The following is a 26,601-nucleotide window of genomic DNA, read 5'->3' on the forward strand; positions in this document are numbered from 1 at the left end:
TTTTGACTACTAAGAAAATGCTTATAGAAGTTTTCTTATTGTTTATTATTCAAAAAGGTCGATTCTTGCCCGGATTCATCCTCAATATATGCAAAACCAAACCAAAATATTAAGTTTAGTGACCATAATTCATCATTTTTGAGTCGAATGCAATTTTTTTTTACTTTTTTCATCGAAACTTGTAAACATTTTTGAAATTGTTTTTGGAGATTTTAACACCATCACTGATGTGACTTGATAAATAAATTATTTTACATGTGTTCGTTTTTCTCCCTTTCTCTTGAATTTTATGAGAAATACCAGGATTTTTGCCGGATTAGCCCGGAAATTGCATGGATTTTAAGTTGAAATTTTTGAATCCTGCCCAGATTTGGCCAGTTTTTTTGTGCAGAAATGCCCGAATTGGAATTTTTATGTAGTAGGTACCTATAAAAAATGCTTCATGCAAATAAGATTTTTCTGTTTTTATGGTTTATTGTTTTTTGTTTGTTTATTGTTAATTTCAAATTGGTTACTTTTTCATTCGTCGTTTCCGTTCGAATGAATTCAAAAATCTCGTACGTATGCTTTAAACTCGAAATCAAATTTTTAACCCCCACCCGCCTCCCACCACCCGCGGAAACCAAGCCACATTTTTCCATATCAATGGATGTTCGTAGCTTGACTTCATATTTACTTCAGATTTTCAAGTATTTTCAGATTCAATCAAATTGATTTCCCTGTACTGTCCAATCATGACCTTATTTTCGCTTCTTTAAATATTGATAAAGAAACAACAAACGAATTTCGTACCTTCAGAGACTACAACAAAATTAATATACCTCTTCTGAATAGGGAACTTAATGCAATCGATTGGGGTCCGTTTTACAGTGTTGATGATACAAATATTTTAACAGAATATCTCAATCTAACCTTAAAAAAATTATTTGAAATGTGTGTTCCCTTAAGAAAATGTTCATCCGTAAGAGGTCACAACACTTGGTTTGATGCCACTATAGCCAAAGCTATGGTCGACAGGAATTTAGCTTTCAATCAATGGAAATCATCTCGCAGAAATGAGCATTTTACACTTTTCAAATTGATTCGCAATAGAGTTAATACAATTGTACAAGCTGCGAAGAAAATATATTTTAAAAGATTCCTTGATCCAAAACTACCGTCCAAAATTTTGTGGCAGCGATTAAGAACATCTAAAGTTAGCAAAGTAGGTGTAAAACCTTAGAATAATTTTACAGCTGACGATATAAATGATACTTTTTTGAAATCATTCACTTGCAATACAACAATTGACTTGACGAGTTTACAATCTAGTTGGAATTCTTTTTCTTTTAATCCGATTTAAGAAACCGATGCTATTGTAAGTTTGTCCGAAATCGATTCAAACGCTGTTGGATTAGATGATATTCCTCTAAAGTTTATTAAAAAAATAATCCCTAGCATAACTGAACCACTAACTTACTTGTTCAACCAAATAATTACAACGAACAAATATCCAAAAAGTTTGAAAACATCAACAATTCTTCCTATTAGAAAAAAGTCAACTCATAATACTATTGAGAACTTGCGACCAATTAGCATTCTAAGGCTATGATCATTTAGTATCCGGGCAGTTACAAACGATTGTATTTTAAAATCTATTCATTTGATCGAAAAACTTTCTATGGAGGAAATAAAGGTGTTAATATGACATTTAATATAAAAATATAAAAAAATATATTTATCAATAATTTCAAGAAATACTCTAACTTTTTTATAAAATCTCTTTTTTATCTTTGCACACTTTTTTCAGTCATGTATTGATCCATTATTTTTACCACAGAAGCAAAACCTTTGCAAAATCATGATGTTTTACACAAACTCACCTGGAAAAAGCAATTGGAATCTGGTTGGAACCTTTTCATTAATAGGCATCTCGAAGAATTTGATCTCTTAAATCCGGTTTTAATATAAATTTCTTCGTCCATCAGGACACATCTGTCACATTGCGTAAAAACCGATTGAACATGTTGCAATCTAAGGAATTGTTCACTATTAGTTATTTACTAGGTGTCTACTTGTCGGAAAACACTTTTTGACTGACGGAAGTGGATTAATTGCATTATTTAAGGGGCCTGCATTCAGTTATCCCCAATAACCATAGACTTTTTACCATATTTAAGATCAAGGGTTCCATTCCAATGCTTGATTTGAACTTCGTGTGGATTCTAGAGTGGCTCCTTATACTTCTTAACGATTAGGTCCAAAAAAGAATCAGAAAAAAATCAACAGTTTATGAGTTTTCAAGTCAAAAATGAAGAGTTTCTGAGGCGCAAAATGCGCAAAAGGCGCAAATTTGTGCAAAATTATTTTTACCATGTCTTTTTGCATCGTAAATATCTCAAACACACATTAACTTAAAAATCTGACAAAAATAGGCAAGATAGTCCTTTTTATAACCAACACAACGCTGCTTAATTTTTGCATATCCGAGCTCTTATAACGTAGCTGTCACCGAAGTAAAGTGCCCGGATACTAAATGATCATAGCCTTAAGCGGGTTATCGAAGGTGTTCGAAATTTTTTTAAAGAAGCAAATCAGCAGTTACTTGATAGAAAACAAACTAATTAGTGATTTTCAATCTGGATACCGCCAAAACCATAGCACCAAAACTGCAATGATAAGTGTGTTCGATGACATAAGTGTTGAACTTGATAATTCCCAATCGGTTATCCTGATTTTATTAGGCTTTCCCAAAGCTTTCGATTGCATAAGCCATAGTGTTTTGCTTAAAAAACTTTCCAATAATTTCGGCTTTTCAACTTCCGCGATCAATTTAATCAGATCATATTTATCCAATCGATTTCAGTCAGTATTCAATAATCAACAGTACTCTACTTTCTCACTAATCACATCAGGGGTACCCCAAGGTTTTATACTGGGTCCGATTCTCTGTACGATGTATATAAATGATTTACTAAACGATCTTAAATATTGCAAAATACACATTTTCGCAGATGACGTTCAATTATATTTCGAATGTTCTAATCTAAGTGAAGAAACTATCAATGTGCGGTTGAATTTGGATTTGCAACATATTTTTGCTTGGTCTATGCGAAATGCCCTTCGTTTGAATGCAAGTAAAACTCAAGCCTTAATATTGAACCGCAGTAATTTGTCGAATATATCACTATCAATAAATAATACTCCTATCCAATCTGTACCCCAAGCTATCAGTTTAGGCTTCAAAATACAGTCAAATTTTAATTGGGATGCTCGTGTTATTCAACAATGTGGTAAAGGTTATTCTTCTCTAAAATCACTTAATTTAAAAGCTAATTTTCTTACCACAGAATTGAAATTAAAACTTTTCAAAAGCATAATTTTTCCGCATTTTGTATCCTGCGATTTCTTACACTTTCAAATTTCTCAAAACGCTTTGAACAGGCTTCGGGTAGCACTCAATTCCTGTGTTAGATTTGTTTATGATCTTAACCGTTACGATCACGTGTCACACCTACAACCCCACCTAATGGGTAGCTCGTTTGAAAATTTTCCTTAAATAAGATGTTGTTCATTTCTGTTCAAGTTAATTCAAACTAAAGAGCCACAGTATTTATATAACAAATTAATCAAACTACGAAGTACTGGGTTCATTAAATTTTTATTACCACGTCATCGGACTATATTGTATGGTCACAGCTTTTTTGTAAGGGGTGTAACCTACTGTAACTCTCTACCTAATTCACTCACTTTAGAAAAATCGATAACATCCTTCAAAAATAAATAATTGATTGATCACTTTAATTTAAGTTCATAAATTTAATTTTTCTTTTTTTTTCATTAAAATCTTCATTTTTACAACACGTAATGAAGACATCAGAATCACACTTAGTTCTACATAAAACAAAATGTAACGATTAAAAGAATTTCATTCTTACGTTACTGAATAAAGTCAAATAAATAAATGAATCTATATATATATAAATGAATTTCTGTCTGCCTGTCTGTCTGTCTGTCTGTTCCCTATAGACCATCCCTCTTTCCAGTAGGGAGAAATAAAGGGGGGAAGGGCCTCTTTTATAATTTATAAAATAACTCAAAATTAACTAAGCAAATTGAACCAAATTTAGCATGGGCGGTTATTTGGGAACGTGATATGTTGTAATGATTGTTTGAGACCCCTTCCTTCTTTTAGCGGGGAGAAAGGAACGAGGGAGAGGAGTTTCATACAATTTTAACTGCATAACTCAAGAACTACAACAGCAAATGGAACCAAATTTGGCACGGAACGATTTTTGGGTACGAGAAATGCTTCTATGAATATTTGGTATCCCTCACTCCTTCAAAGAGGTGGATGAAAAGGGAGAGAAGAGGTCTCCCTTACAATTTTCAGTATAACTGGAGAGCTGATCGAGCAAATTGAGCCATATTTGGCATGTGAGGGTATTTGGATTCGAGAAATTTTTCTTTTATAAATTGTAGCCCCACTTTTCAGCGGAAAGATATAAAGGGGGATGTGGGGGGCTTGCATACAATTTTTTTGCATAACTCGAGAATTCATCGAGCAAATGAAACCAAATTTGGCATAAAAAAGTATTTCAGTACGAAAAATACGAAATCTACAAAATCCGAGAAATGGACAAAACTGAATATGGAAAATCATTTTGGTATGATTCTATGATTATCTGACACACCATCCCCCTTTCAGTAAGTAGGTACATTTGAGGAGGGAGGTGAGCCCATTACAATTTTGTTAGCATAAGTTCTCAATCAATGCTAACGAAGCCAACAAATGGAAACAAATATGGCATGTAAAGGTACTTGGTTACGAGATATGTTTCTACGATTGTTATAGGTCCTTACGCTTTACAGTATAGAGAGGGGAAGAAAGGAAGAGGCTCCAAATACATTTTGTTGTAAAGTTTAAAAACTTATCAACCAATGGAACTATATTTGATATAAGAAGATTTTTGGGAACGAAAAAATGGGTATGATTATTAGATATCACGATCTCCATTCAACAGGTGGTAAAGAGAAAGACAGGGGGGCTCTCCTATCAGTTTTTACGCATAAATCCATAACATATCAAGCAAAACCCACCATATTTTATAAAATTGTTTGCATACGATTAATTTGAGACCCTCCTTTTTTAGTGCTGAGCAACAGGAAAAAGATTAAAATTATCAGATCTTTAACACAAAATTTATAGATCAAGATTCAGAATATTAGATTAAGTTACCTTTGTGTTGCAATTCGAAACTCCAGCTGCAGCTCTCATTTTATAGCGGTTGCTTATGAATTATGTCATAATTTGTTTTAAAATAATGCCAACAAAACAATAAAAATTTTAAAAATTTCTGAAAACATCATTTGATTTTGAAAGGTGTAGCAAAGCACACCGGGTCAGCTAGTAAATAAATAAATAAATATAAATAAATAAACTTCATTTTAAAACTCATAAACATCATATCACCAAAATTAGAGGTTACAGACAAAATCAGACAAAAGTAAATAGTTCAGGACGCTAAAATCTAGCAAATTTTTTAATTTCATTTTTTTCCTTGAGAAATCAAGTGAATGCTTTAAATAAGTTTTTAAAATGTCAATATACACAGAAATTTTTTTTGACTATTACGTGTCACTGAAATTGCAACCTTTAAAATAAATCAACCTGTAATAAACAAAACCTGTAATTTTAAATTGTTTTCCTTGAAAGTTAACGTAGATTCATTTATTATTACAGAAATGTGCTGTAAAAAAGTTGTACACTAAAAATTAAATGTCACGTAAAATGTTTTTCGACCTGCAAAATTACGGTAAATGTCCTGCTCCTTTTTGTTACAGGACATTTGCGTAATTTAACGGGAAATAATTTTTGCTGTGTATATTATTTGAAAAATATCCTTCACAATTGTTAAAAACTTGTCTTTTCCATTTTCATATTTTATTAAAATTTCTAAATAAATTTATCGAATTTTATAAAATCATTTCATTTCGTTTACAGAGTTTTTAAGTCCGACTTTTTAATTTTTTTGTAATATTTTTGATAACAATATCTTTGTTTTTAAATCCTGAATTTCTGTGTTTTGAAAAAAAAAATCTTCTTGCAAGCCTACTAATGCTAAGTAAAACGTTATTTCTACATTTTGTTCCACAACCCAATATTCCGAAAGACGAGTACAAAATCTTCAGAGCCTGAATTTTAAACTACAAAACTCGCGCTCAAAAATTTAAAATGTTTCACTGTTTTTTTTTTTATTATTTTAAATCATCTTTCTTGAATTGAACTTTTTTATTTTTAAATAATCCATGAAAGTTCGAAAAATGTTTCGAAGTAGCAGCTAAGTTTTAGTGTGCAATCTTGAGCAAATCAGTATATGCTTCGTGCTTTCAATACATATAACAAAACTGGGAGTTCCTTATTTCTATCAGTTCCTTATTGATCATTCAAGGAATCACCCACTATTCAACTTGTACATTGTCAATTTAAGATTTCAATGATGAACTTAAGTCTGAAATTTATTTTACAATTGGCTTTTGATTTTTTTAAATCTGGTATTATATTTTATATACTCTTTTTCTGTGTACTGATTCTTATGTACGAAGCTCTAAATTCACACTCTATTTTCTGCTGTTTCTGAGATGTTTAATTCAAATTTGTAATCTAGACAGCTTAAATTTTTTTTTACAAATTTCTAGTTTAGAATAAGGATCATGATTTTGAATAATTTATCTATAATTTATCGGAAATTTTAATAATTTTAAACATTGATTCTGACTGATTTGGAAATGTATCATTTAAACTTATAATTTGTCCTAGCACTTGTAATGGTCTTATATGAGTACGAAAATGGTTTTATTTATGAATAGAGCGACTATTTAAGTTGATTTTTTTTCAAGATTTTTTAACGGCTATCAGTCCTGGATTTTTAAAAGTAAAAACGACTGTTTTTAATACAATCGTTTAAACTAAAAAATCTAAGACTGATAGTCGTTAAAATCCTTAAAAAATGGTTTCAAAATCAATTTGCTTATTTGATGTGCGTTTTTTTGGTATTGTTATTACTCCTAGCTGACTTTAAATTCTGAAAAACCCCCCCATGAACGGGTCCTTCGCACGGGCCTGAATAAAAGTGTCCATAACTTTTAACGCTTAGTCCAAAACTACTAGCTGTTTTGTGGAAAGTTGTTCCTAGATTCAAAATCTTCACTTTGTTAGAGTTGCCCAATCAAATGAAAATATTGCATAGTTTGTTATCTTGATAAAAGAATCAATATTAGTGAGTGGGAGCAGAGTAAAATTTTGGTTTTATAATACCTCTAAACAGCTAATGCCAACCCTAATGTATAAGTAACATTTTGTTTAATTTTTCAATCAAAGACCAATAACAACAAAAATTTTTTTTTATATCGTGACCTAACAGCATAGATGTTTTGCTTTATTTGCTATTTTCTTTTTTAAAAACAACTGACCAACTATTGTTAGAGATTTCGATTGCGAGATATATGTAGCTGAAGAATCAAGTCAACCCAGGAATCAAGTCTCACCACTCTCTCTTTCACTTTTCCTTTGGTATTCCTTATTTTCTTTAGGCCCAAGAGATACTTACGAACACTTTGCACCAGCTGCATGGTCGAAAAAATCGTTAGCCAGGTACGAAGCACTAATTTCGGAAACAGAACCATCTTCGGTATGTTTTTGATCACCACCTGCACCGCGATCAACGTAAAATAGCACCCGTTCGTCAGAAATCTCAATTATGCACTGCGAGGAGGAACGCCACGCGCCGCTTCAACTGCTGAATAAAGGAGATATGCAATACCGTTAATCGATCTCGTCCCTTCGCACTTGCTATAATTGAACCCAGTACTGCGACTAATTGATCCTAGTACTTAGTTGTTAGTACACTTAGCCTGTGAAGTACCAAAAGGCGCTAGGACTCTGTCTATCTAAGGGGGAGTCTGACAACAACCAGTTACAACTCAACTTCCCTTTTGGCTAATAAGTAATGGATACAGTGAGATTCAATATCTTTCTTTATTGTAATCACAGAACTTGCCCGGCTGTTCCGTCAGCTGACGTGTGACAATTAATTTCCCTCCCTGTTAGTGCGAATCAATCTGCTGTTAACAGTGATAAGTTAACCTACTCCATGTTCATATTTACTCACATAGTACGGCTAAGCCAGTAGTGAATGAGTTTAAAGCCCATTAACATATCTTGAAACCATTTCTTTCACACACCCTCGCATGAAATCCACATGGTTAGTCGAAAAGGCTAGCAAGCAGCACACCTTCGCCTTCGCCGAACTTGATCTTGAATCCACAATGGACGAGGGCACGCCCGGCACGAGATCGATCCCGCGGTCCACAACTAATCGAACTTCAATTGCCTTCACGGGTTATTTTTGACCACCAATCAACCGGTCACCTAACGTATGAATGCACCTATGGCTTTCTGTGGCAAACAACCCGCACCTCGTTTTTTTCTGCCTTCCTTCCAGCGAAAGACCTCCTGGGCAAATTGCGCGCGCGAAATTCTTTCCACACCAACTGCGACGACGATCGTGAAGATTTAGCAATCTAAATAAATACAGTAACAAAAAAAGGGCGGCTTTTGCCTCGATCCGAATGCCGTCGGGCGGCACGGCCTACTGAACCGTCCAAGAAATTAATCACGAGCTTTTAAATCTCTGTACTCAGGCAGGAAACCATTTCTAGCATTCTGCATACTATTCCACTCCGGATTGGGTCCCTGACTTGCCTGCTCAGAGGAACCTGGAATTGATGGCTGCATCTGGCAGCAACTTGACAGAACCCGGATGTTTTTCCCCGGGTTGAGTTTACTGGTGTGGGGTTCTAGATTGGGAAACAAGTTTCCCACCCCTATTTTAGAACCGTGTTGGGAACATTAGGTTGTATTGTTTCACTATTAGGCTATAAGTGAAACTAGATCCATGGATAACCAGATTTACTACTGGAATGGTCGTCATTTTCAGAAAATAAATTGTCTTTTTACTAAAATGGTTTAACATAAACCCGTTCGAATTATATGATTTTGTGAATAATTTTTGTTAATACCTTGAATACTTACACAACATTGACTTATCAATACGAAAATAAATTAGCAGAGCGGGCTTTTACCATAGCTCAGTCGATACACAGGTTTTTCATATTACCGTATCGTTAATAACAAGTCTCAAAAGATATGAAAATGTTAGAACGTCTTTAATCGAAACAAAGAATTTAAAATGACCGAATCGTGATTGTCGTCTTTTCGGAACCGATTCTTTCTAGCATTTTATTAATGCCATATTTGTTTTTACCCTGGTAGCCCACTAGTTGTGCACTAAGTGCTCAATTCATTCGGGAGCGCTGAATTGAAATTTGCTTTCAGTTTTTTTCCTATCAGCTCTCGTTTGTGATAGACCAAGTTTTAGTTTTAACAATGCTCTGGAAAGCTTCATAAAATCGATGTTACCTGGAAAGTCTGAACGCCTTACAGTCTTCAACGAAGCTGTTGAATGATTTTGTAATTCAGTGTTAATGATATTTTAATAAAAGCACTGATTCACTCATTATTGTACCTGATGGTATGAAATAGAGGGTGTCCACGATGAAATTGCCACACACAAAATCGATTCGCGAAATTCGAGTTTTCATCCGATTGCCATCATGTTTTCAGGGATTGAAAAATAAGTAGTGTCATGAGGCCAAATCCGGCCAAAAGATTGTTGGGACGTTGTGGGACTTCAGGAGAGGAAGCAGCCACTTCTGGAGGCACTCTTCCATGTAACCCTGTCCGGTCTTCGTGTCCGAAAGGTGCACTCCGCTTCCCGCACTTGCAGATGGCTTGCCAAACCAGGAATTCATTCGCAAATTTGGATATCTTCTGAGTGCGGATGTGCTCCGGAACGCTGAACCTATCCTAGGCCGTGAAAAACAGGTTGCCGGGGATCTGTTTTGAGTCGGCCTTCACATATGTTTCGTCGTCCATGATGCAGCATTCAACTTTCGTCAGCACGTTGACGTACAACTTTCTGGCACGGGTTTGGGCGGATTTGTTCTGCTTCTCGTCGTGATTAGGGGCCTTCTGTACCATGAACGTTCGAAGCCCAGCCTTAGTTTGGCCTTCTGGAGAAAAAAAAAATAGGTGCAGCTTCTTAGCCACATCCCGAACTACGCGGTTTCGATTTTTGGTGTTGTTGTTCCTTCTGGCTGCCCACTGGCTTCCGTTCGGGGGTCAATCGATCCTCGAATCGCTTAATCACTCGCGACACCTTGGAATTCGCGATTCCCAACGTTTTATCGATGGAACGATGCGAGAGATCCTAGTTCTCGTGATGAATGCGCAAGATTTTATCACGCACGAGCTGTTCTTTCAACTCCATTTCCGCGAGTTTTGATCACAGAACTTTATAACTTGTAGAATGTAAACAATGCACTATGAACTGAATCCACCCATATTTTCATTAATTCTACCCTACGTTTAAAAAGATAGAGCAATTCCATAGTAAGGCAATTTCATCGTGGACACCCTTTAAGTAGGGAAGAGAGAGTTATCGTAGGCCATGAAATAGCTTTAGGATGAATGCTGAGATAACATTCTCAAACCAACTGTCATCGTCGTCGCTCTGTATAAGCATTTTTTTTTCCTACAAAAAATAAGCAAAACCATCATGACATTGAACTTGAAGTATGATTAGTTAGTTAAGATCGTAGGAAGCCATCATGTCCTGTTAAGCTTCGATGCGCTAGCTTTACCGTTACCATAACGCGTTCTTCGGCTCCACCCTGGGTTGCCACGTGCCCTGATTTGTCTGTAAAACACAGACTTTTGACCAATCGTCTTGCTGGCATTGCTCAGACACAGATTTTGCCCTGAACTTTGGTCAGTGTACAAAGATTTTACAGACCTACTACACGCTAAGAAAATTGTACATATTGGTACCGTAAAAAGCACATACTTTGAAGTTCGACAACTTTTACGTAGAAGTGAGTTTCAGAAATTACATATTTTGTCAGTTCTTTCTGTTCTTGAAAACCCTTTCTGTAGAAAGAAATGCAACTTCAGTAAATTTGTAGTTGACGGCGTTTTACTTCTTACTCGCACTACGAGGGATCCAGTCTGTTATTTACATCCTACTTGCGCGCACGCAACAACTTTTGTTTTTGTCATTTTTGTCATTTGTGTCATTTTTGTCATTTTTGTCATTTTTGTCATTTTTGTTATTTTTGTCATTTTTGTCATTTTTGTAATTTTTTGTCATTTGTTTCATTTTTAGGATTATTTTTTGTGTCGTTTTTCTTCTATTTTTGTCATTTTCTCTACAACGAACCTTCTGATGATCTTTATCATAGCATTCAGAAAATCAAAAACGCTGAGTGTTTGATCTTACGATATTACAGAGTTGACAGTACTTTTGACAATATTTATTTACTCAGAAGAACAGTACATATGAAACCCTCCATTCTATGTAGTTTTAACATTAACCCCAAAAAACCCTTTTGAACAATTGTAGGTAATCGAGAAATCGAGCGAACAATGCCAAGTTTCATAATTACAACTTTCATTGTGTTCCACGATTTTCTGACACTGGGTGAAAGCTATCGCCGTACATGTGTAAATGAAGCGACCCCTAATCGTTTTATCACACGGTTCGCGAAATCTAATTATCAACTCATAACCGGAACTTACATATTCATAACGCGCGAAAAGGAGGGGAAAATGAATTTTACAACTTGTTCTAAAAACTAATTGCGCGGAATGTATTCTAGAGCACCGTTTGTCAGGCAGGGGGAGTTTTGTTTCTTTTATCATTCGCGCCATTTGTCGGTTTGACAGCTTCGGGCCATTCGGGTTCTAATTGAAAAATTATATGAACTATTTATTACTTGTATTAACATATAAGTAGATTTAAATAATCATTTCTATTGTCACTTTTGATTGTCTTTTGGTGAAGCCGGTGCTGAAAATGTGTAACATCGAATATAAAAGACTATTTTTGCCGGACAAAGGCAAGCAGTTCCGTTTACAGCGTTATCCGGTATGAAACTAGCAATAGCTGTGGTCGTAGGGTTCACTTTGCTGGCCCTGGTGCGAGGTCAGGGCAAACGTAAGTAGATCTATACGATCTTTAAGACATAAGGAGTCGGAAGAGATCCAACGTTTCGGCGTTGTGTACAAGCTTCTCCAAGGAAGCTTCCAAAAAGACGAGTTTAAGTGATTGGGTTTTTTTTTAAATTCATCCTTCTATGGTACATAGCGGACTACGATTACAGCCAGCAGGGCGACAACTTCGGAGAAATCGATGCGCGTTGTAACGGACGTCGTCAGAGTCCCATCCGGTTGGATACTAGGAGTTCCTATCCGCTCACCGAAACTCGACCGCTCACACTGGAGGGATACGCCGAGGATCCCACACAAGTTGCCGTTACCAACGATGGAAAAACAGGTACGTAAAATGAATTTCGTATCGTGGTTTATGACATGAATGTATCCATCCTTCACTTCTTAATGAATTTTAAAAGTAGATAGCATTTAACGATTTTGACTGTTTTGAAATTGCTTGCTTTCTTTGCTTTATACAAACAGTTTTTGCTTTAGGTTTGTAACACTGCTACATTTCATAATTTAAGTTAAGCTGTTACAGTTTTCTTTATTTGGATGTTGTGCAACACCGATCAATTTTCCTTTTGTAATTAACGGAGTTTCGCCAACATGCAATTGTTTTGACCGTATTGATTAAGTATGTGTGGTAATTCAATCTGCGTTTGTTCTTTTTAACACGCATGAGAGCAGATCACGGAGAAAAAAGTATAGTTTTTCAAACAATATTCCGCCTATATTCAACTATATTTCTGATAGATTCTCGACTAACTATAAATCTGAAGGTTTAAACTATATAAATGATAGATTATCTGATTATATGTAGTGTTTGGATATGTATGAATTTATTTAAGTATCACACATCAATCATGGGAATGAAGTTTAATTTTTTATATTTTTAGTTCAATGCCTGGAATTAATCATACATTTCTAGTTGAATCAATTATACCATTACTGTTGAATCTACCGTATTCATAGTTAAATGTGAGAGGTTAACCAGGAATGTATAGTTAAATCTATCATATTTATAATTGAATGCCTAAAACCAATAATACAATTGTAATTGAATCTGTTATATTTTCAAATGAATCAATTATACCATTATAGTTGAATCTATTATATTCATCGTTGATTGCGTTAGGTCAATCAGCAGGTTGTAGTTGAATTTATTATATTCATAATTCAATGCCTAAAATCTATCATACATTTGTAGTTGAATCTATCATATTTAAAATTGAATCAATTATACCATTACAGTTGAATCCATTACATTTATAGTCGATTGCGTAAGGTCAATGAACAGTTTGTGGTTGAGTCTATTATATTTATAGCTAAAATAATTGGAACAACGGTCGTCTTTTTTCTCCGGGATTAATGCGATCCAATTATTATTCAAAATTAAAAAAAAAAACTGTGTTTGGTTTAGCTATAACAATGGAATATTTAAACATGACAATATCGATTTTTGCCAGTTGATTAAGACGTTGATTTGTTAGTATCAATCTGTTTTCATATTCGACTACAAGTCGAAGGACGTTCTACCGAATAAGACATTAGACAACGTTAGTAAGGCCGAATGGACACAAGGTGGAATTAATGTTAATAGGAATAGAGGAATGAAAATTAGGCTGAACGTATGTTAGGTCTAATCAGTGTGCTAAAATGAAAAGGCAAGCAATTTACCTTTTTACCCCCCTATCAACCTATTTACCTCCCTAGGTCGCGCAACTTTCGACCTAGAATCTGACTGCCTAGCCTGAAATCCTTTGGTCAAAATTCCGGGTTTCGTTTTCATAGTATTTATTTGATTAAAAGAATCGTTCTCAATTATTCACCCTTTTTGAGTTCATTCATGAGCGATACAGCATACTTCGGAATTGTAACAAAATCCTGCAAATTTGCTTCCAGCTACATACGGCTTCCAATACGCTAATGGTCGTCCCATAGTAGCTCGGGGAGGCCCCCTGCAGGGCAATTTCTCCTTCGCTAGCTTGCACTTCCACTGGGGGTCACGGTCGAGTCGTGGAGCCGAACATGTGGTCGACAATCGAACCTATGCCATGGAGATGCATCTGGTGTTCTTCAATCAGAGATACGGGACATTTGAGAACGCCCAAAATAGAACAAACGGACTAGCTGTACTGGGAATATTCTTTGTCAGTGACAGCGGTAGCAATCCGGACTATCGTTGGATCGACGCCCTGTCCCAGGTTCAAAACGCTCCCAGCACTTACACATTGCCGGATCCGACGGCTTTTAACATTAAAGGACTGATCGGGTCCCGTCGGCGGCCTTACTTCTCGTATCAGGGAAGTTTGACAACGCCTCCGTGCTACCAAACTGTCACCTGGATGGTGCAGAGAAAACCCTTACCCATCACCGAGAACCAGTTGAATGCATTCCGATCGTTGAAGCAAAAGAATGGTGAACCGCTGGTGGATAACTACCGGAAACCACAGCCTCTGAATGGACGGCGGGTTTCTCTTTACCGATGATTGGCTGCCAACACGGAAACTCCCAAACGAACTGAATACGAAAGAATGTAAGATTTCCCTTCATAGTCCTAGCTGCATTTAAGACAACATTTTGTCGAATCTGAAATAAATCTTTTAAACTGTTAAAGTTCGTTTTAATTATTTCAAAGAACATACTCGACTAGTTGGATCAAAGCCTACTTCAGTTTTATTTTCCATTTATTGAGGTGATAAGGTTGGGTCGTTGAATTTGTACGTTGTCGAAATGTCCTACAAGTTTTGAATATGATCTATGTCAAAAAAGCTCAAAAAACAGCAAAAACACCAAAAATGTTTGTGAAAATACAAACCACACTTCTTCGTCACAATTGAATTAGGCATGTTGTTTAGACTTCTATTTGTAAAAAATGCTCTGCGAGCTTTTCAACACCTATGTATATTATTTTTTTATTATTTTATCCGTCAATAATTTCCATTAAGGTATTTACCATACAAGGAAAACTTCTACAAAAAAAGCCTCATTAAAAATTAAAAGCATAGGTATAAGCGCTTTTAATAGCGAGCCGTATCGCATTTGAAGAAGTTTTCGAAAAAATCTGATAAAAACGAAAAAAGAAATGATACTTACATGTATTCAATGAAAAAAAGTGTTGTATACAGAATGGTGAATATCACTGCATTATATTAGACTTTTATATTTTGAAACATAGGTCTGATGAATTAAGGAAGTAGGCCATGACTTTTGTGGACGCACACTTTTTTGTTTTCGTCTATTTTAGTTAAATCAAAGATAAACTAGAAATTTTAGACCTTAAAAGTGGAAAATGATTGAATAAGTGACCGGTAAAAGTTTCCGGAGTGGTTTGCGATTTGTTTTAGAATGCTGAAACCTGGTTGGGGAAGTGCAGAAGAAAGCTAAACGACAGCCTGTCCGGACTAGAGGAAGTTTTTTATAGTCGAAAACAACTAGGGGAAAGTCGGGTAAGACGGACACCCTAAGGTAGAATCGCAATAGAAAACCAGTTATTGCCTTTTTCATCGCAGTCTTCGGTCAGATGGATAGTTTAGGTTGTTTGCTATCACATTTAATATTAATATTGGCATTAGTTAATTTCCTTCATCAAGACTGTTTTTATAGCAATCTAACACATGCTTGCTAATTACAGTTTTTCAAAATGGTCGGGTGAAACGGACCCGCGTAGAAAAGGTACCTATTGCCGAAATGAATGCTGTACTAGTACAAATTTTTGTGAAATAAGAATTTGAGAATGTTTTTAAACCAAAATGGAACCAACTGGTCCGAATCCGGTAGCGAAACAGTGTGTTTTTCGTTATTCCGTTTTTATTAGGGCTGTTTCCACTAGGGATAAACTTTTAGCAGTTTTTATGGCCTGTTTGAGATACTGAGAACTTTTTGATAGACAATTGCACTTGCCAAGGTTTCCTGAAACCATACGGAGGATCAAACCGATAAAAAAACTAAATTTTACTTCGGAAGTCCGGACATCCTACTGACTTCCCACATAGGAAAACGAAGTACTAGATTGTCGGAAGTCTGTGTTCAGCTGTCAGTTGACCATTGACGTTTCTAATTTTTTTTATTAAAATGCACAATATTGCGAAAGTTTAAGGGAACTTTTCACAATGTCAAGTTCATGTCTTGCATCGTCGTTTCATGTATAGCTTGAGACAACCCCCAGTGGTGTTATCACTTGGTTTTTAATTGGAAACTTTCATATTCATAACGCGTGAAAAAAAGTTAGTTCAGCCCATTCAGACGTTAGTTGGAAGGTTATCGATAGAAAACTTTATTCCATGTAATTAAAAGTAGCTAGAAATAAAAAAAATCATTTTGTCACTTTTAATAGCCTTTTGGTATAGCCGATGCGGGAATGGTATAACACTGGATATGAATATAACTATTTTCGCCAGTCGAACGAAAGCATGTAGTTACGTACCGAGTGTTGTTGTGAATTTAAATAAAATACAGGCAACAAAATACAGACCCCGACAATCTAGTACTTCACTTTTCTTTGTCGGGAGTCTTTCGGAAGTCGGAAGTCCGGACTTCCGAAGTGAAATTTAGTGTTGGCGCGTAATATCCATTATGTAGCTAACAACTGCCGTTCACTTTAACCCTCATCCGCATTAGAGTGTCATTTTGACACTATTTCAAGTTTGAATGCTTGTAACTTTTTTCAGAAGCTTCAAAAAACAAAAATTTCTTCGGGGACCCTAAATGAATTCAAAAGTTCTTTAATATTGCATCTTTACTTTATTTATGGACGAACCCTGGAAGCCTGGACAAAAAAACTCCCTTTTCCGACTTAGAGTGTCATTTTGACACCTCAAAAGTAAAATCCATTTAAGTCGTTTGAATTATCATGAACTTCATATAAAACTTATATCAATAGAAACCTTGTAATGTCAGTAAAATATGTTAAGAACATTATATATAGCTAAAGCTTCTTGTGTTCTCGTTATTCAGCATGCAAGAAAAAAAAAAATCCGAAAAAACATGCCTCAGGAAAACTGCTGTAGTTCATATATTACACGTCCAAAAAAATATTGGTCTTATGCATATGACAGCTGAAGTTAATGCCTACATCATGAAGACAAGAAATATTTTTAAAATTTTTTTTAATGAAATGGTCACAAAAGGTTTAAAAAAGTGGTCTGAAAAACCTACTTTTCATTCGATTGCTAGTAAAAACTGTTTAATCGGTGGTAGAGCTTTTGTAAAAATATCATTACAAATTTTATTCTAATTCTAACATTTTGTTGTCTTTAGATTTTTGATGCAACAAAAATTGAATTTACTGGAATTTTTCAAAGTTGACTACTTTGCGCGATTGTAATCGGTTAGCTTTAAAAAGAGTTATGACGATTTAAGCTTGGAGTGTCAAATTGACACTCCTAGTGCTGATTAGGGTTATGAAATCTAATGCTGATGAGGGTTAATGGCTGTAGAGTGATAGATTTTCTATATTTGAAAAGTTGTCCTCCAAAGGACTTCCGCCATTTCCCCAGCAACCAAAAGTTTGGATAACATTCCTCTATTAGGTTTGACCAGCTCAAAAACATCGTTTTTGGGCGAAAGTATAAAAAATTATAATACATAGTTAAATTTAAGTTTTTGTTTGATTTTGCAAATAAAGTGAATAAAATCGGGCTTTTTTCAACAAAATCCGGGCAACCGGACCGAACCGGTTATTTTCCAAATTTTGTTTCAAATATCCGGGTAAGACCGGGTAAATCCGGACAATCTGGCAAGCTTAACTAGAAAATTCTGCAGATCATATGCGATCTGATACGGATCAGAGCAGAGGATGAACGAAGAGACGAGTTAGTCAACCAAACTTGAAAAGCTAAAGGAAGATCTTGGGCCTCATTTACCTTAAAAATTCAAAAGCAACGCGATCTTAGGGCGTAGTAAAACCCTTATCTGGACTCATTTGTGTGGTGAGGCTTCAAAGGTCTAAATTTTTTTTAACGATCTTTTCTGTTTACGAGTTTTGATCACCGCCAGTTGTTGTTATCTTTTTAAATTGATGTTTTTCGGTGATTGTCGAGTCAAATAATAACAATTCTTTTACGTTTCGGCCTACTGGATAGTTTCAGCCATTTTCAGAAAAACTGTATTTCGATAAAAATATAATAAACTTCAAATTCATCTTTTCTGCACCAAAAAGATACGTAAATTGATAGTTTCCGAATCCGCCATGCCTTGAAGGTTAGTAATCTCTTAGTCGTGTTATCAGGAGTTATCTTGAAATCTAATTAGAAACTTTCAAAACGCGGTTGTGAAATGCAAAGACATTATTTGTTTAGGTAATTTGGTTGCTAAATGGAAAAATACCTTTTAGTATCTTTTTATGGCTTGCAACTGTGAGTATAGATTTCAATTAGTTTTCGTTTTGTAACATTCATTTGGAGTACCTGAACACAACAGAAAACGCCTTTTTATTATTTGAGAGTACGTCCACAGTATTATTCCGTATGGAACGAGCTACAGCCGCCTTAGGGCTCACTCTGCTGACCCTTGCTCGAAGTAATTCCAATGGTAAAGTACATTTATCTTCAAAAATCGGAAGTTCTTCACGGTTTCGACGCTCTATTGAAGCTCCCCTTTTTAAGTTTAGGTTCAAGTGAATACGATTACAGTCAGAAGGGCAAAAACTTTGGTGAAATCGATGCGCGGTGTAATGGGTATCTTCAAAGTCCCATCCGGTTGGAAACGAAAACTTCAGTCAGTCCCACCGAATCTCCACAACTTATTTTAGAAGGATATGCCATGAATCCCGCTCAAGTAGTTGTACTCAACGATGGAAAAACAGGTATGAAGGTTTCCAATCAGCGATTGTGCCAGGAACTTGCAGTTTATTTAAATTTTATTTGGGAATCGCAATACTAAAAGCATTTCATAGTTCAAAGGAGCAGTATCTGAAATCGAAAATATTTACTGTATTATATATGTGATAATCTCAAATATCCTTCCAAGACTCGTTGAAACAACCAAAAGAGACTAGTGTGGGAAAAAACTTAACTGTGTTTTTCTCATCGGTTTACTCATGGTTTCATCAAAAAACGTGTTTGGTTCCTTAAAACTTAAAAGTATGAGCTGTTACGAATGGAGAAATAAAAAAACGATTGATTTTGACAGCTGTTTGTTTAACCAAAGGGTCCGGCGCCGATCCTCGGACGCATAGGACCGAAATAAAAGATCTCAACTGCTGGTGATCCAGAGCCAGCATCTTCATTTGCTGCCAGCCAAGGGTCTCGTCAACTGTGCTGTCAGTCCCAGACGCCATTCTTTTGACCTTTGATCAAAATTGGTGGCCTCGGTCAATCACGGAGTAGCAACCATTGGCGATGTGGAATTCATTCTACTGAGCTACACCAGCGATCATGGTGTTCGAAATGCAGAAGTGATAATGATCTGATTCAAGATATGTTTCCAAAACAAGGTCAATTGAACAATTTGGTACCATAAAGAGAACAGAGATTTTTTTCTCAAAGCTTATAATAAAGCATTTCGGATTCAATGATTTAAGGTGGATGTGAGTAGTCAATCAAGCTAAGCTAAGCTAAGCTAAGCTAAGCTAATTGTTCATCACCTTTAATTTACTTTTTCAAATTTTATAAGTACAGTACATATGTACATCCTGGATTTTACATACCATCCTCAGTGATTCATGCTTTTTGTATTTTCACCTAAAATTTACTTTCAGCTTCCTACAGCTTTCAATATGCCAACGATCGCAACATCGTAGCCCGTGGAGGCCCCCTGCATGGCAATTATGTCTTCGCCGGCTTGCACTTCCACTGGGGAACACACTCTCATCGGGGAGCAGAACATAAGGTTGACAGACTAACCTACGCCGCCATGGAGATGCATCTGGTGTTCTTCAATCAGAGATACGGGAGCTTCGAGAACGCCCAAAATAAAACACACGGACTAGCAGTATTGGGCGTACTCTTCTGCAGAAAGCTAATTAGAGATCCACACTATCGCTGGATCGACGCTTTGAATCGGGTTCAAAACGCACCGAGCACTTACACATTACCGGATCCGACGGCGTTCAACATTAAAAGGCTGATCGGATCCCGTCGGCGGCCTTACTTCTCGTATCAGGGAAGTTTGACGACACCTCCGTGCCACGAAACCGTCACCTGGATCGTGCAGAAGAAACCTCTACCAATCACCGAGAATCAGTTGAATGTGTTCCGATCATTGAGGCAAACGAATGGTGAACCGCTGGTGGATAACTACCGGAAACTGCAGCACCGGAACGGACGACACGTTTATCTTTACCAGTGAGTTGATAGCCTTTAGAAAGGCCTCCAAAAAATGCCTAGGCCATAAACGAGCAGAACTATTCTTTGTCGATACAGCAAAGTGTATAGTAATTTAGCCAAAGGCTTTGGTGTAGTGGGGAAATTTAAATTCTTCTATGCCAAGGTCCATAAAATGGAACTCAAGTTAGATCAAGATCAGTTGGATCTCAGTGAGTCTTGTTGTAGCTTCAGGAAATCCATTTACTGAAAACTAAGTGTACAAGTGTTGTAGTTCGGGAGGTTATAACCACCAACTCACAGAAAAGTCTTGTAATTATGTATTGCATGACCCATAAAAAATGCGAAGAACTATTGTCAAGGTTCAAAATCACATTTCTTCATATTAACTTGTTTTAAAAACTTTTATTCATTAAGGCATGTAGATAGACATATTAAGAAACAATAACTCGATTTGTCCACTTTCGTTCTTAACTACTCTCTTCAGGCGAAATCTGAACCGGAAACACACTTTCGAAATATAAGCCTCTGACATTGAACCCACGCCTCAAAGATGGAAGCCTAAAGAGAATCAACAGTTGAGTGAGAGGATCCACAGACCTTCGCTTGAACATGCGCCCATATCAAAGAGTCAAGAGGGTTAAAATCCGGACTGCTAGGAGGCCAAAGATCCTTCTAAAAAACTTCATATTATTCTTCAGCCAGGTTTGGGTCCGTTTCGAAGTATGGTATGGGTCCCATCGGGTTAACTGAAGTTTGTCCGAATCCACGGAAGCACATGATTCTTCAAAATGTCCATGTAGACTTCAGTATTGACTTTTACTCGAGCTTTCATGAAAACAAGAGGCATCTTCAAATTATTCTAAACAACCGCTCCGGCGGGATTTTGGGTAGTAAACTCGAGTTTCAAATTCTCTGGAACATCCTTAGCCTTCAGGTGTGAAATTTCTCCCAACCTTTGCCAGATCTAAAGGGTTTCTCATAAGGAGAGAAAGAATAACTTTTCGCATCCATCGCCCATTGAATAAAAAATTTATGAAAAACCGGAAAAATCCTTGCTCTTGAGAAGAGGTTTCAGTTCGTATCAAGTTTATCGAGTTACAGTGAGCTGTAAAACAGTGATATGGAAATTTCCCTATTGCTAGGTTAGATGTGAAATAACAAACTTTAAGTATCAACAACCTGCATGGGAGCGAAATTTTAACAGACAATCATCTTAATGGGAACAAATGCTACTGAATGTTTACTATAACCGTTTTCGTTTTCTCCACTGGCACGGGGGCAAACTTTTTCTGAATAAAGCAACAAATTCGTCACTCGGGACGATGCAAATAGTTGGTTGCTATACTCACCCTTATACTCAAACCCAACACTGACAACTTCTACGGGTTTTCGTAGGTGGTGGAAAGAATTAGAAAAACATGAGCTATCAAAGAACGAAAGAACATAAGCCGTAAATATAATGAACTTTTCGAAAAAGATACAACGGCTCACCGGCAGGACTTGAACCTGCAATCTCAGCTTCAGTACAACAGCGCGTTAGCCAATTTCACCACGGTGCACATGATTAAACCGGCCAACACGAGCAATCGAGCTCTGCCGATCAACTGCTGGACCTTCTATCGAAAACACCATGTATATCCCGCATGTGATCTTTCCCGCTATTGATCTCTCTTGTTTCTCTAACCCCACCCATCGACTCGGGATTTTAGCCGAGCGAGCACATGGGTTGCAACCGCCTGCTTGAGGTTCAACCCTGGGGCAAAACTGGTGGATTTCTGAATTAAAAAACGAACTCAATGACAGCAGTTAGACCAAAACTCGTGAATAACTAAGATTGCTGTCGTGATCGGGCGGAATTTGTTCGTTGATTCCGGACATTAGTCTGCACTTTTCTGCAACCTCCGAAAAACTGCCTTTGTTTTAGCAAAGATTAAAATATCATCTAGATAGTTTATCACACCTTCGAAACCAAGGACAGTCGTCTGTAATGACTCCTGGAATATGTCAGGAGCATTACTTAGACCGAAGGGGAGTCTTTTGAAGCGGTATAAACCGTCTCCTGCGAAAAAGTTTGTTAGGTGACGGGAGTTTTCGGCAAGCTCAATATGAAAAAAGCATTCGCCCGATCACGACAGTGGCGCAGTCGGTGCGGCCAAGGATTGCAGAAAAGTGCAGACGAATGTCCGGAATCAACGAACAAATTCCGCCCGATCACGACAGTTGCCTCTGCTAATAAGCGAAAACTCTATATGACAGCTTTCACTGAGATTCTAACAATGACAGTTTCCAGCCTGCTGATGATCACTGACTGTGACCGGATGCATAATTGAAGGTTAGGAAAGTGATGATGATTGAAAAAAACAGTAGCCATCTTAAACGTTGTCAAAATTTAACAGCCCTGTTTTAAGTCATCTTTAAACAATCGTTGCACGTAAAAATTCAGATATTCGCTTTCTTAGCCAGCCTCTGGATTGATCTCTTTGGATTCCGCTTCACTTTCGTCTTGATCAGTTTTTCCACTTTTAAAGTGCGCGCAGACCATGGCTTTCCACTACCCGCCTTCCGTGGCCATGGTCCAACAAAAATAGAACGTTAAACGCGGTTTACAGTCGCTAGATGGCATGCTACAGCCACCGAAATTTGCTTGGAAGATTTTTTGGGCGAAAAGCACACTGGACATTATCTTCTTTATGTACATACATCTTGCCTTTATAACGTATACTCTACTATTGCATTGTTAACGTCAATTGACAGATGAAGGTTAGAGCTAATACACCTTCAAAAAAATTTCCTCAAAAAAAGTAAAAAACCCAAAATAGATTCCTAATAATAGTTGCTTTTTTATGTATGCCTTTATCAATTCCAATTTTAGAGATAAAGGTATTAGAATTTTCATAGCAAACATATACCTAGTAAGTAATCTCTCCGTGGATTAGTGGTCCAAGCTCCTGTAGGATGCTAGCCATTCTAACCTAGAAAGATGGACGTTTAGTGTTAAGCACATAATTAGATATTCTTCAGGTACATTAAGATCCACTGAGATCCTATACTTATGTTTGTGTATGAGTGTGTTATGACTGGGGGAGGAGCTTCGAAAACTCACGAATGTAAATTTAGTCTATATTTCCAACTAATCGAGAGCTTATGATTCGCACGTGATTTCGATTTCGTAGCTATTAGTATACTGCCAGTCAATTATGTACAATGGAAGGAAAGCTATTATGACCCTAAGTCGTCAAAGCGTAGTATAGATGTAAACATCAGGTGATGAGAATGTTGTATTTTGTATTTCTGGATACATATATGACACTGTGTGTAATAATAAATGGATATGTAATCTTAACATTCCCATTTGAATTAGGCCTACAACTAACAAAACACCCCTACATGAACTTTCTTTCAAATGTTTAGTAAAATTGAGCTCACAGCTTCGGTTCGGTTTATAGCTAAAATATATTTTTCTTCGTTGTTTTTTATTTCTTTTAATTGGATCACTTACAGGGTACACGTATTAAATTAACTCCTATGCAATAATACAAAATAAACGAACTTTTACTCGCGCAAAATTTGAATCATTTCAATAGGTTTTGCATTCGTTTTCTCAGTACTTGCTGCTAGCAGTAGTGGCAATACAATAAGGTAGTTATGATTTAGGTTTTTTCGTTTATCTTTTCTTGTTGATCGCCTTTAAATTTCTCAACACACTACATGGTTTAAGTTCATATAAAAGTTTTTCCTTTTTTTATTTCTTTCTATAATTCGAAGGCATTTTTTAACTCCTTTAGCTAAATTCTTCGCTTATGAGTTACACGAAACGAAACCATAAATGGAAATAATTGTAAGGCGTTAGCCAAACAGTCGCGCATTGTGTGACTGTGGTTTGATCATTTGTTTTACTTTCGCTTTAATTTTCCTTTAAAATTAAGTAACTGTCTAGTGGCTTAAAAATAAGAGATGATAAAAATTAAAACTTTCAGATGAAACAATGGGCACACACGTTCGGGTACAATAGAATAATGAGAGAAAGAGAGGAGGAATTTGTGGAAAGAGTGTATTTAGAGAAAGGGTTAAGTGATTTTAAAAGAGATAGAGATTAGTTTGGAAAAATTTAGAAATTCTAAGTGTTCTATTTTCTAATAAGGGATTTACATGAGTTAGCGTTAAATTGGTAAGAGGAAGACGTTTATTTTTGTTTGCTTCATACATTTAAATTTTGACGTTTCTGACCACGTTAAGTCGTCGTCGTCGAGAGGTTTGCTTTCTAGTTTGAATTTTATCTGATAAAAGACGAAGAAGCAATGCTAAGGGGTAGGCCTATAGGATAGGATTATCCTGAGCGGGAAAGAGGGAGAGAGTTTAACGAATAGAATTGAACATTTTCGAACAAACGTTCTATCTAAAGGGTCTCTCACTATCTTACTTGAAATTTTATCGAGAATGAGAAACCTTTCGCGCCCTTCCTCATCTCTTTAAAGAGGCTTTTTCACGACGGATCCGGACAGAGAACAGAACACGTTTGTTTGTTTGCTTTAAATACATCACTTGAATATGTTGGCTCATCCCGCGGAGTTCAATCAATTGCTCAAACTTATTCAGTAATTGTACGGTCCGTACTGTGATCCGTGATAGTATGGCTGCGGGTAGAGCTGAGGCTGAGGGAAACCGCCATAGGGGTAGGGGGGCTGCTTTTGGGGGTACACTGAAACCGGAGACAGAAGGTTAGCGATGTGCGACAAGGGATAGCTATTGCTCAAAAATCCGCCATTTTCGGGGGGACTACCGAAACCGCCACCAGAACCACCTGCACCCCAACCAGCGTTCGAGGACGAGGACTTACCGGGCATCAGGTATTGCAGATTCAGCTGCTCTTCCTTCTCACGTTCCCCTCGGAGACAGACAGCCGCACCCGATAGCAGAATCGAGGCGAGTAAGCTAGAGGCCACGCCGGCCCAGGCCACAATGTACGACCAATCGTACGAGATGCGGGTGTTATCACGCAGAACCTGGAACGGGTAGAGAAATTTTTAGATTAACTTCGTTAGCTAAAAGACATTTCCATCATACATATAGAATACGTTGAAGCAATTTTTTGTTCAGGCCTTAAAATCAGCCCTTTATTCTTCTGTAGCTAGTTGATCGGCTTTTTCGTTCCCTAGGAGACCACAGTGACTCGGAAACCAGAATCTGTTCTGTTGTTGAGCCAAAGTTTTTAGTGGACAATACAGTCGATCATCTGTCATTAAGAGGCCGTTCAAATATAACGTTACGCAATTTTCGATCATTATCGACATTCCTCCCCCCCTAATCGTTTCAGATTTTCTAACCAAAATCCACAAAACGAAACAAGCTGCTATACCCTCCCGCTCTTAAAGCATTACGTAATATATTAATGGTCTAAAATTGCATAGATCTGGAAGAGTTCACCTGACCCCCACACGTTTCTACCAATGAAAGTTACACTGTATAGTACGTCTAGGTCAAAACGTTCTCTATGCCGTCATCATTTTTTCACAATGAGTGAGTTTTTATCATGTACCTTGTCACGATGGTGCAGAGTGACGCACCTCCCCAATAACAACAACCTTCTCACTCATCATCGATACTTGCTGTCAACTGACAGCGAAAGGTAACACTAGGTTCTATGGATCACCTTGGTCCGTGCGAAAAACACCGAAAGGACAAAAACAAAACAGCATTACGCGCAAAAACATTGTGACTGAAAATAGATTTCGTAGAGCTAGTGAGTAGACTGCAGAGGTAAAATTGTTATCGAAATTCTATCAAAATGAATGATTAATTATCCCTCAATTACTTAAAATATATATTAGGTAGCTTCAGTTAGTGCGGGTGATTGAATTGTCGCTTTAAACTTAGAATTGAAAGCTAACTTATCAGATAAATAACAGTGATAAAAACAACTTACAAAACATAACCTAACTGTTAAAATTCCTACAGTTACGCATAGTACGGATCGTTGCTACTTGCGAGGACAGGCACAGCAATAATAGAAGGACACTAAACGTAAGTGAAAGGCATTATTCTAAACATAAAAGAACGAATTTGAACGATGCCCGAAAACAAATGTACACAAAGTTAAAATCATTTAGCCTAATTGGGGTTTTTATTTTCATCCTCAAAGGGATTTAATAACATCTAAATAGATAATTGTTTTTGAGATTGTTATCGAACCGGAATTTTACTTCTTCTGTCTGTCGTTCGCTTGCGCAACCCCCATTTCAT

The 26,601-nt window shown here is 36.7% G+C and overlaps 4 protein-coding genes across 5 annotated transcripts in view; 2 read left to right on the plus strand and 2 right to left on the minus strand.

The window, feature by feature from the left end:
* The window catches only part of LOC129737612 (carbonic anhydrase 1-like), a 36,926-nt gene extending 28,259 nt beyond the window's left edge, over nucleotides 1-8,667 (minus strand). The window contains exons 1-2 of one of the 2 annotated variants that reach the window (XM_055728778.1): nucleotides 8,151-8,667; nucleotides 7,590-7,775 (exon numbers count right to left, since the gene is read on the minus strand). In XM_055728778.1, coding sequence (XP_055584753.1) covers nucleotides 7,590-7,665 — 76 coding nt within the window. In that variant the 5' untranslated portion in view covers nucleotides 7,666-7,775; nucleotides 8,151-8,667. Of the gene's footprint in view, nucleotides 1-7,589; nucleotides 7,779-8,150 lie in introns of both variants that reach the window. The other variant, XM_055728774.1, reaches the window with a different exon arrangement.
* Nucleotides 8,668-11,953: 3,286 nt separating this feature from the next.
* On the plus strand, nucleotides 11,954-14,710 carry LOC129739152 (carbonic anhydrase 2-like). Its single transcript, XM_055730558.1, has 3 exons — nucleotides 11,954-12,095; nucleotides 12,246-12,434; nucleotides 13,997-14,710. The coding sequence occupies exons 1-3, from the start codon at nucleotides 12,029-12,031 to the stop codon at nucleotides 14,581-14,583; spliced, it is 843 nt and encodes a 280-aa protein (XP_055586533.1). The 5' UTR covers nucleotides 11,954-12,028; the 3' UTR covers nucleotides 14,584-14,710.
* A 3,851-nt stretch (nucleotides 14,711-18,561) lies between these two features.
* On the plus strand, nucleotides 18,562-20,648 carry LOC129738175 (carbonic anhydrase 2-like). The gene is made up of 3 exons (XM_055729367.1): nucleotides 18,562-18,625; nucleotides 18,705-18,899; nucleotides 19,794-20,648. Exons 1-3 carry the CDS (start codon nucleotides 18,562-18,564, stop codon nucleotides 20,381-20,383), a joined length of 849 nt encoding a protein of 282 aa, XP_055585342.1. The 3' UTR covers nucleotides 20,384-20,648.
* A 3,147-nt stretch (nucleotides 20,649-23,795) lies between these two features.
* LOC129737639 (transmembrane protein 235) overlaps nucleotides 23,796-26,601 on the minus strand; it is a 60,877-nt gene continuing 58,071 nt past the window's right edge. The window contains exons 5-6 of the mRNA XM_055728802.1: nucleotides 25,199-25,364; nucleotides 23,796-25,060 (exon numbers count right to left, since the gene is read on the minus strand). Coding sequence (XP_055584777.1) covers nucleotides 24,954-25,060; nucleotides 25,199-25,364 — 273 coding nt within the window. The 3' untranslated portion in view covers nucleotides 23,796-24,953. The remainder of the gene's footprint in view (nucleotides 25,061-25,198; nucleotides 25,365-26,601) is intronic.

The sequence above is a fragment of the Uranotaenia lowii genome, chromosome 1 (genome assembly GCF_029784155.1).
Source record: "Uranotaenia lowii strain MFRU-FL chromosome 1, ASM2978415v1, whole genome shotgun sequence".
Lineage (NCBI taxonomy): Eukaryota > Metazoa > Arthropoda > Insecta > Diptera > Culicidae > Uranotaenia > Uranotaenia lowii.